Source organism: Silene latifolia, chromosome 11 (assembly GCF_048544455.1).
Source record: "Silene latifolia isolate original U9 population chromosome 11, ASM4854445v1, whole genome shotgun sequence".
Classification (NCBI taxonomy): Eukaryota; Viridiplantae; Streptophyta; class Magnoliopsida; order Caryophyllales; family Caryophyllaceae; genus Silene; species Silene latifolia.
In genome coordinates, this window is record NC_133536.1 from 82716500 (window position 1) to 82728309 (window position 11810).

Here is an 11810-nt window from a genome sequence, read left to right on the forward strand (position 1 = left end):
AAGCTTTTTTGATATCCACCTTAATGAGACATCTAAGGGACACTCCTTGTTGGCCATATCCTTTAATAAGGGATTGAGTGAGCATGATATTCTCAAAGATGCTTCTCCCCTTCACAAAAGCTCCTTGTTCAAGTCCCACAATGTTTGGTAAAAGAGGCTTCATGCGTTCACATAGTATTTTACTCACAGTCTTGTAAAACACAGTACAACAAGCAATAGGCCTATAGTCCATGACTGTGGAAACTGTCTGTTTTTTAGGGATCAAAGCCAATAGAGTAGTGTTAGCCTGCTTGGACATAACTCCAGTTCTGAAGAAATGTTGTATAGCACAGCAAAAATCATGTTTAATCATAGGCTAGGATTTCTTGAAAAACTGAGCAGAAAATCCATCATGTCCAGGACTTTTATTGGAGTCAATGGAAAACAAAGCTCTCTTAATTTCCATTTCCTCAACTGGTTTGCAAAGATTAGGCCATTCAGAGTCAGGCACCTGAGACCCTCTCAGCAAACTAGAATACATACCAATTGTCTCCACTTTCTTACCCAATAAAGCTTGATAATATTCCACAAAAGCTTGATTAACATTATGAATCCCATCTCTGATCTGCACATTCCTGTCATGAATCTTCCCAATTATACTTTGGTTCTTTCTAATAGCAATTCTGGAGAAAAAATAGCTATTAGGGGCATCATTGTGCTGAATGTTTTGCACCTTAGCACGCTGAATTAAGGAACTTCTCCCAGTCTTCTTTAAACTCAAATAAACTTCCAACAGGCTCTTCTCTTTGACAAGCAGCTCAGAAGTAAGGAGGTTCTGTTGGATTTGATATTGACAATCCTCCAGTTCCTTCTTAGCTTCCTGAACTCTTTTAGTTAACCCTGCAAAGTGAGTTCTATGTAAGGATTGTAAGTTATGCCTAACATTTTTAGCCTAGCAAACAGCCTAAACATAGCATTCCTCCTCACAGGAATATCCCAAGCATTCTGGACAATAGTATCATAGTCAGGATAATCCTCCCAACAGTTCAAATAGCTGAATCTCTTAGTATTTATAATTTTCCACCACCTGGATCAGCAAAGGTGAATGATCAGAGATCCCAGAAGGTAAAATGGTCACCTGAGTATTTGGGTATGCCGCCAACCAACCAGGATTCACCAAAACCCTATCAAGCTTGGACCAAATCCTTTCATCCACATCTCTTTTATTTGTCCAAGTGTACCCACAGCCAAAGCTATGAGTTTCCTCCAACTGACAATCAAGCAAACATAGATTAAAATCCATTATTTCAGAAAGTGAATGAAGGTTTGGCCCAACCCTTTCCTCAATGTCCCTAACAATGTTAAAATCCCCCATCAGTATCCAATTAGCAGCAGTATTATGCAGCTGTCTAAGTTCATCCCATAAGGCTTTCCTTGTTGGAATATGTGTCCTCCGACAATAATGCGATCACGACTGTTGATCATGAAGATCACATGTTTAAGTCTCATTATATAGAATACAATTGGGAAGTAATATTGTTACTGTCAACTGGTCAACATATATCGGTAATGGTTGGCTGACTAGAGTTTGACATTACTGTCGTGCGACGGTGGTGATCAGTTGACCCCCTAGATCATACCTATAGGGCAACACTCTTAATTGATTATTTAATTAATCGTATAATGTTACGAGTTAATTAAATTACTTGAAAATTGACGGACGATTTTGGAAGTAAAATTTACGTATCAAATTGAAATGTGATTAAATGAGATACGGTCTGAGTAATCAAATTGTATGATTACTCGGATGAAATTATTGTTTAAAGAAACAATTCAAATTGAATGAATTGTTATAAATACAAACTGTTGTGATTTATAAATTGGTAAAATTTTTGGTACAAGTAATTATGATATTAAGTCGATTTTTTGTATGTGACGTATTTTTGATGATACGTTGATTTTTAATATGTTAAAAATACATAACAAATTTATGTGACATGTGACATGTGACATATTGACAATTGACAAAAATAATATGGATTCCATATTATCAAATGGACCGAAATAATAAGAGAGGTTTAAGCTAATTAATTGTTTTATTTAGTGGTAAACATAATGATTAAAAAGCAAGAGTAGCCATGCAACCCTATTAACCTTGTGAAGACAAATATGGGCATGTATTGGCTCCCCTAAAAGACCTCCACCCACCCGGTTTTCCAAGAGAGAAAGGGAAGGGTTTTGTCTTATATTTTCTAATATACACTACTTAGTTTTAGTTAGTGTATCATTCATTCTTTACACAATCTAATCTAAGAGTTTTAGAGAGATAAAAACTCCCATCTTCTTCCTTCCCTAAAACCGAAATATATAAGTGTTTTATAAATATTTTGGTTCAATTTTCTACCTAATTAATATTATACTAGTTCTTGTAATATTAATTAAATTAAGAGAAAGCCTTGGGTATAAAGCTTAGGGAGAGATCCTATACTTGGATCTTTGTTCTTCCATAAGGGAAAGCTCAAGAACAAGAGAGAAAGGCGATCTCTCTTGTGCCCAATATAACCGAAATCCACAATGTAAGGACATGATTTCTCCTCTATTTTTATCTTGTTTGCATGCATAAAATCCACTTTTAATTTTATGACAAATAAATTTCGACATATATGAGTATGTTAGTATGTATATGAATCTACATTTCCTTCAATCGGTATCAAGAGCCACGGTTGTTTGCATGCAAATTGGTTAAAAGTTTTTCCGAGTTATAAGAATAACAAATAAAACTTGTAAAATTTGTGTTATTATGATATATCACGAAATTAATCCATGCATGTTAATATTTCTGGTCCTAAAATGTTTTAGGATATTTTGGTTAATTTTTCGGATTTTTATTGTTCATAATTTACAATAATGGCATTTAAATGTGATTTTATGAGTAAAAATGTCATTTTTGGTCTAAAATTAGCTATACTTCGAATTTTCCATTGATTTTTGGATATGTTGTCACATATATTATTTTGAGATAACCTGTAAATTTTCATAATTTTTGGACTTGTTATGCTCGAAAAATGAATTTTTCATTATTAAATTCGGATTTAGGTGAAAAATAGGTTAATATGAGTTAAATTTCGAATATGGTCATAGAAAATTAATATGTTGTCACATGCAATTTTGCAAGATGTGTGTAAAATAATTGGCTATAAAGAAGTCTTTTTGCATGATTTATGGATTTTTGAAGAAAAATAGCATAAATAGTGACATTATTAGTGGAAAATTAATAAAACATAATCTATGACTTAGGAAAAACGTCTAATGTTGCATTTTATTATCTTTTTCAGATCTAAAATTGAAAAGTTAGTGAAAATAATTTTTCCATGTTTTTATGATTATTTTATTAAAAATCGATAGACCGCAACATTGTTTTTCCGGAAAAATTTCGAAATTTTTAACCTAAGATTTTGAACATTATGAGTGTCATGGAAATTTTTCCAGAATGTTCATGTATTTAAATTTCAAATTTTTGAATTTATTTGAAATTTTGTGATTTATTTGAAGTTTAATAGCTTATTTTTGTAATTTTTGGTCCATTTATGAACAATTTTGTTAATATGGGTTAATTATGGTCAATTTATTAGTGAAGACTATATTTTGAGTCCTAAGAGGTTAGGGTAATTAACTTATGCATAAATATGAGTTTATGTATTTTTGTGATTATAAAATGTTGAAATCACGCAAATCCGTAAAAACCGAGTAATATACGATATTGGCTAATTAAAAGGCGATTTAGCATAAAATTGAGCATGATCATACATATTATAATGCTGCATTTTCTTTATGATTGTCATAATTTTAATTTATGTAATTTTGAAATTATGTAATTTTACTTAGTATGGCCTTAGATTTTAATTGGTATTTCCCGAAATGTATGGGAATATCGATTCGGTTGTAATTTTATTGTGATCTCGTATCACCGTTTTGTAATTTAATAGATTTATTTTTAGTTACAAATGTATAATAGGAAATTATGTAATTTATTATGTAATTTTATTCATTCCGGAGTTCCCAAAGACGGATTTCTTCAAGAATGGCGATACATAAAGACGGTGTTACATAAAGATGCGTGCCACAACCGAAGTTCAAGGGACCAATGGAGTTGGTTTCCGAATATGTAATAGTTAAATAGTTTTTCTATTTTAGGAAAGGCCATACTAGGATTTATTTATTTTTATGCTTGCATTTTATTTTATGTCGCATGCATCGCTAAATCGCCATAACTAAAACATGCATTCTTATTTTTATCGAGTTTATCGACCGTGTCAATTAAAATTATCGTAGTTCACCGCTTTAGTTCACTTAAAACGTGATAGATAATAAATTGGCATGACCTCTCGCTAAAACAATTAATTGAGACATAGCCTTACCAAATAGTAGAAACCATGAAAACCTATTTCGCGAGGGAGTGCACTCGGCTACCCCGGAGTACAAACCTTGTTACGTAGAGGAAGTGGGTGATGAATGTTAATCCACCGAATACATGTTGATAAGGGATGTATCGGCTACCCCGTGCCCAAGTTGATGTGGGTTTGGATAATGGACACATTTATTCGAAATTTGGATTGAACTCAACAAAAGTAATTGATAAGGGTTGCATCGGCTACCCCGTGCCCTTGTTGATGTGTTTTGGGCTATAGATAAACATTAGAGTAATTTTATCGACCAAGAGTTCTAAAAGTAGAATCGATTAAAAGGTTAATCCACCGAGTTATATTGATAAAGGTTGCATCGGCTACCCCGTGCCTAAGTCGATATGAATTTGGGTCTTGGAATCATTTATCTAGTTGGGTTAGAGGTCACTAGAAAAATGCTTAAAACTTGTTTAAATCATACATTTTTACGAGTATTATTAAAACGACAATTGTTTTACTCCTTATATTTTGTTTTGTAGACCACTTCTTTTTCATAACAAATGGCAACACCAACACCAACTCCTAATGCTACACCTCTCGCTAGTTCATCTTGGCTCCGATCCTTTATGGATCGATGTAAACTTGAAAATAATGGGTCAAATTTCTCCGAATGGGATGCCCAACTCAAATTAGCCGCCGAAGGTGACGACAAGCTTCGTTACCTTACCGAGGCCTCTCCACCCGAACCCTCCACTAGGTCCACCGCGGCCACTAGGGAAGCATATGAGGCTTACCAAAAGGAGTCCGCCGCAATGAAAAATGTCTTAATATTTGCGATGGAGGCGGACCTCCAAAGGAGAGCCTTCAAAATGGGCAATGCTAATGAGATTTACTCCAAACTTGTGACCATGTTTTCACAAACTCCGCGGATCGTCCAATATGAGGCGGCGCGGCATTCTTTGATCTCGACTTCAAAGAGGGCCAAAAGGTTAGCCCTCATGTGCTCAAACTCATGGAGCTTGTCGAGACCTTGAAAATTCAAAAGGTTGAAATCCCTAAAGAACTCATCGTAGATAGGATTCTACACTCCTTGTCCAAAGTCAAGGCATATGTGCAATTCCGGGTGAATTTCAACATGCAAGACAAGGATGTGTCTCTTGAGGAGTTGCACAAGTTACTTGTGCAAGCCGAGAGGGACATGGGGTTAAATGTGAACCCTCCCAAGGATGTGCTTAACATAAGCACTAAGAGTAAGGGGAAATTCAAGAAGAGTGGAAGGAAGGGTAAAAAGCAAGCTCCCACATTCACCAAAGCTAAGTCTTGTGAAGCTAGCACATCCAAAGTCAAGAAGGGTCCTCTTGATAAATGCCATTATTGTAATGGCATGGGACATTGGAAAAGAAATTATTCCAAATACCTTGGTGATATCAAAGCTGGAAAGATCACTCCAGTAGGTAAATGACTAACCTTCTTTTATGTTTCTAATTCAACTATGGTATTATGATGCAAAGTTGTGATAATGTATCTCCCTTTTTATTATAAATAGGGCCTCCACCAAGCAAAGACAAGGGAAAAGAAAAACAAGCATGAGAAACCATGGAGAAGCTAAGGATAGCTTTTATGGAGCTTTGTTTTTCCATTGTCTTAATTTAAGTTGTGTTTTGGATTTTAGAACTTTAAGTTTCCGTGTTCGACATGGAAAAGTATTTTGGATAATGAGTTGTATTTTGGATGATGGTGACTTGGTTTGCAACCCAAGTCACCCGTTTTATCATTTATCCTTTTATGTTCTAAAATTCATCTTTAAATGCTTGCACTTTGAAACATAAGATTAGTCACTTAAAGTGATCTAATAGACACATATAATGACGGATTTCATTATATGTCCACATGCTTAAAGCTTGTGTATGATCATTTATAAAGCGATTTTGAGTCTATGAACTCTCTTAAAGGAATGTCAATCACCAAGTACAATTATGAAATCAATATCTATTAGTCTATCTATGAGATAGTTCTCCTTATACTTCAACATCATTAATTTGTGTCTCATATGCTATCTTTGAATGTTTAGTGTATTTATTCTAAAGATAGAGTGGGAGAAAAATGAGGACACAACACACAAGGCAAGATAAAATTGTGTACTTGTGTAAATGAAGATCTACGCAAGAGAAAATGATTTGAATGAAGGTATATCTATTTACATAGTATGCCGAATAGATGAGATCTATGGTCTCAAGTTAATTCTATATGACTAAAGAGACCAAGTGTAGTAAACATAAGAGTATATTCTCAAGATAACTACACGAGGAGACCAAAAGAAAGTTTTGGAAGAAAATGACTAATGTAAAGTCTAAACAAGTTTTTGACTAAGTTTATGAAGCATTTGACCAATAGTTTCAACCTTGAGATTTACTTAAGAGCCTAAATGAATCATAGTAACATACTAAGTTATGATCGAGTTGCAAAGATTGATATACCGATGTCTTCAATGGCCAAAGTTTTAACCATGCAAATGTCATTGCTTAACCTCACTATGAAATGGTTAAACCTCCTTCCAAAAGGGTATTTGCGAAGGACGTATTCTAGATATTGTTTATACTTGAATAATGACATTGCTACACATCATTATGACATGAGTGTGTTGGAGATTTAAAATCTCTTTCCGTAAGGTTAAGATGAGACCACTTCAAAATAGGTATTTTGAAAGGATATGATGGGAACATATATGGTTTTATCCTAATAACTTGGCAATACAATTTATATTCAATTCTTGATAAATTTCGATTAAGAAGTCAATTTCGAAATGTGCAGAATTGAGTGGGAGTTAAGAAATTCTCATGTGAAGACATGGAATTTAGTGGGAGCTATTATCCTTGAATGTATAAAACTCATTACTCATTATAGAATGACGAGCTAATATCTTCTTTCATAAAGAAGCTTTTGAGTTTTCAATTCTGGATGAAAATGGACAATGATGAATCCAATTACATCCCTGGGTTAGTATTAAGAGATACACATCGTATCAACATTAACATAGGTTGTTCATGTAGATGAAAATAGAATTACCATTAGCAGTCATGGCTGTTCATTGAATCTATGAACGGTTGATCTCATGATTATTAGTAACTAATGTTTCCGCCATTAGAATAATCATGTACATGTCCAATTATGAATCATATGCATAAGAGCATGATGATTGATTGGTGAGCCATAATAGAAATGTCATGAATTCTCAAGTAGAATCCGATGAGCGATTTCGGTGTTTGACGGAATACTCTATCATGTGATAAGAGGTTGCACATATTATAGAAAGTCCGAGCACATGTAAGGATTTATGAGAATCCCAATTCTTTCAAGCCTAGAAAGAGAAATGAGAAGTTTTTGGAAAGATGCTTGGTTGAATAAGAGGTTATTCAAGATAACCTTTCCTAGTCAAGCTAGGACTTGTGAGAAGTGCTAAGCTAAATAATCTTGTCAATTGTTACAAGATTCTACAAAACATATACCTAGTGCATTGTGTGTGGATGAAGTACTTGATCAGTACAAGTTATATCATTCATCACAAATTCGTTCGCTATGTGATAGTCGATAAGAAAGTTCTTTCAAGATTAATGAACCGAAACCAAGGTCGGGAACCTTGATGTGTACTTGGTAAGATTCATGCTATGAGAGAGAACATGAATGTGATGGAAATTGCAAGTGTAAGAAGTTTGAACACATGGACACATGGGATGTTAAACTTCTGTTGCAATCAATAAGTGTTTACACTTATGATATACATCACAAGGTTGTAATATGATATTGACTACCCGAGTGTGATGTCGACATTTGTCGTTTGAGTTATTATTAACTCACCTTGTACATTGTTATATCCAAACGGGTTGTAGAGACAATTGAACCCCGTTAAAGTGAACATGGATTAACATTGTTTTTGCCCATAGTTACTTATATGAGGTGACGTCTCGAAGTGACTAGAGTGTGATGCGATTGATGGCAAGTTCAAGTGCCATAAAGTCATGTGAGATGACTAGTCGATCACATAGGCAGACTGTTAGGAACATTTTGTCGGGCCTAATGATCGCTTATAGAGTTCTGGCAAATTTATATAGCCTGGTCGTGGCGAGAGCTACTATAGTATTCAAATGAGTAGATTCTTTTGACTAAAGACTATTCGCCTAAGATGGCACAGTTTCAGATTAACTTTGATTTGTGTTACTACGACCTTCGTAAATGGGGTCAAATGGGCATATTTTGGGTTATGATGGCTGTGGCTAGTCGAAGGGAATGAGTGCGATAGGAATTGTCCACCCCTAGTCAGGGTTATAACAATATCTCAGGGCCACTCGAGGAGTAATGAACTGGAAATGCGTGGCCACGCTCGGAAGGTATCCAGAGTGGATAAATCCGGTCAATCAGTTATTCTCCAGATCGAGGAAACCACTCTCGATATGATCACTTGCAAGTACGACCTGAAAGACACCTTGCATTGAGTGGGAGATAGTAATAGGACAAGAGAATTGGTGACGCACACTTGTCGAGGACAAGTGGGAGATTGTTGGAATATGTGTCCTCCGACAATAATGCGATCACGACTGTTGATCATGATGATCACATGTTTAAGTCTCATTATATAGAATACAATTGGGAAGTAATATTTATTCTTGTCAATCGGTCAACATATATCGGTAATAGTTGGTCGACTAGAGTTTGACATTCCGTCGTGCGACGGTGGTGATCGATTGACCCCTAGGTCATACCTATAGGGCAACACTCTTAATTGATTATTTAATTAATCGTATAATGTTACGAGTTAATTAAATTACTTGAAAATTGACGGACGATTTTGGAAGTAAAATTTACGTATCAAATTGAAATGTGATTAAATGAGATACGGTCCGAGTAATCAAATTGTATGATTACTCGGATGAAATTATTGTTTAAAGAAACAATTGAAATTGAATGAATTGTTATAAATACAAACTGTTGTGATTTATAAATTGGTAAAATTTTTGGTACAAGTAATTATGATATTAGTAAGTCGATTTTTTGTATGTGACGTATTTTTGATGATACGTTGATTTTTAATATGTTAAAAATACATAACAAATTTATGTGACATGTGACATGTGACATATTGACAATTGACAAAAATAATATGGATTCCATATTATCAAATGGACCGAAATAATAAGAGAGGTTTAAGCTAATTAATTGTTTTATTTAGTGGTAAACATAATGATTAAAAAGCAAGAGTAGCCATGCAACCCTATTAACCTTGTGAAGACAAATATGGGCATGTATTGGCTCCCCTAAAAGACCTCCACCCACCCGGTTTTCCAAGAGAGAAAGGGAAGGGTTTTGTCTTATATTTTCTAATATACACTACTTAGTTTTAGTTAGTGTATCATTCATTCTTTACACAATCTAATCTAAGAGTTTTAGAGAGATAAAAACTCCCATCTTCTTCCTTCCCTAAAACCGAAATATATAAGTGTTTTATAAATATTTTGGTTCAATTTTCTACCTAATTAATATTATACTAGTTCTTGTAATATTAATTAAATTAAGAGAAAGCCTTGGGTATAAAGCTTAGGGAGAGATCCTATACTTGGATCTTTGTTCTTCCATAAGGGAAAGCTCAAGAACAAGAGAGAAAGGTGATCTCTCTTGTGCCCAATATAACCGAAATCCACAATGTAAGGACATGATTTCTCCTCTATTTTTATCTTGTTTGCATGCATAAAATCCACTTTTAATTTTATGACAAATAAATTTCGACATATATGAGTATGTTAGTATGTATATAAATCTACATTTCCTTCATTCCTATCATCTCCATCATTGCTCCCATAAACAAAAGTAACATTCACAACCTTGTTAGATATATGATGCAGCATTTCCAAGTGGATCAGTTGATCATGTACCTTAGAAGAAATAACAGTAACTATGCTAGGGTTCAGAAACACCCATATTCTACCATTGTAATGGTGAGAATAATTATTGATAATAGAAAAACTAGCAAATCTCTTACTAATTGCAGCAGAATTATTATACTTCACTCTAGTCTCTAATAAACCAAACACCTCTATTTTATTAGTAGATAAGTAACCCCTAACTTCCTGCTGATTTATTGGGTCATTGAAACCCCTAATATTCCAAGATATGATCATTGGATTGTATCAGGTGGCTCCTCCTCCTGAGTAACCACCAAATTAGTGTCCAATAATAAACCCTCAATATGTAGCACTTCATATTTGTTGTTTAGAGTAATGATTTGCTGCTCAGTTTCCACCTCAATCCTGGCAACACTCAAGTGAGCCACGGCCACATCCTCAGTCCTAGATAGACCTAACACCCTGCATCCTGAGCCCTCCCCTTTATCATTTGGGGAAGACCTAACCTCCAAGACAGTAGAGGAGGAGCCTAGTCCATGACATTCTGAGCTCCTGTCAACTGTCTTTGAAGGGGTCTCCTCACCGATTTAGGGGATTATGGCCTAGCAATGGGCTTCCCGAGTCCTTAGCAAAAGTGGGACAAGTGGAGTGAGTCACGGGCGTTGGATTGGTCTGTATACCTGTCTCATATCATCCAGCTTCTGATTGATCTTAGTGAATTTACACTTCTCTTGTATATGACCCAATTTCTTACAGCAATGGCAATAATGAGGCAGCCATTCATATATAATACGCTGCTGTGTGAGCCCATGATATGGAGTCTGGAGTTGCACAGTAGTGGGTAACTCTTCAGCCACATCAACTTCCACCAAAACTCGTGCAAAGGAGAGCTTGGACTTGAAAGTTGTTGGAAGATCTGCAAACAAAGGTTTCCCTACAACACTTGCCATCTTACTCAAAACTTTTTCTGACCACATTAAAGGATCTAAGTCAGGGAAGATTATCCAAGCAGGAACAATGGATACAGAGTCCATTTCCTTAGAAAACCCAGGTGACCATTTCTTCAGAACCAAAGTACTGCTGCCCATATTCCAAGGTCCTCCTTTAAGGATCTCATTCATATCCTGCTCAGAGAGGAACCTAAAGCTGTACCATCCTTTTTTATAATACTGCACAATAGGTCTATCAATATTCTTCCAGTACTTCGCCACATATTCATCGCCCTTAGATTATCTAGTCTAACCCTTCGATAATCAAGTCTCTACTGTGCATCCTCCAGAAAGAATCCCAGATATGATCTCTTCTTATGGCTAGCGAGCCTTTAGACGTAGTCTAATGGACTTTAAATGACCCGCATCGGCAGTCGACGGACTCCAAACTGTTCCAAACGGCAGGTCCTTGACTCGAATCCCCGTTTCATTTCCATTAAAACAACACTTTTTAGAGTTAAAACCGACTTCGGACCCAAAACCGACTCAAGAACCCGTAACCCGAGTCAACCCGAGTCTCGAACATCTAAAATAATGCCATAAAT

The 11810-nt window shown here is 35.3% G+C and overlaps 1 protein-coding gene across 1 annotated transcript; it reads right to left on the reverse strand.

Moving 5' to 3' along the window:
- Positions 1-355: 355 nt before the first annotated feature.
- LOC141613594 (uncharacterized) lies at positions 356-10552 on the reverse strand. The gene is made up of 3 exons (XM_074432339.1): positions 10196-10552; positions 1067-1249; positions 356-931 (listed from the first exon to the last, which is right to left on the reverse strand). Exons 1-3 carry the CDS (start codon positions 10550-10552, stop codon positions 356-358), a joined length of 1116 nt encoding a protein of 371 aa, XP_074288440.1.
- Between the last annotated feature and the right edge of the window lie 1258 nt (positions 10553-11810).

Coding starts and splice junctions, on each gene's coding strand:
- LOC141613594 (XM_074432339.1), bottom strand. CDS start 10,552: ATGATCATATCTTGGAATATTAGGGGTTTCAATGACCCAATAAATCAG. Junction 1,250..10,195: donor ATGATAGGAATGAAGGAAAT/GTAGATTTATAT, acceptor CTTGATTGTCAG/TTGGAGGAAACTCATAGCTT. Junction 932..1,066: donor ATTCACCTTTGCTGATCCAG/GTGGTGGAAAAT, acceptor GCTGTTTGCTAG/GCTAAAAATGTTAGGCATAA.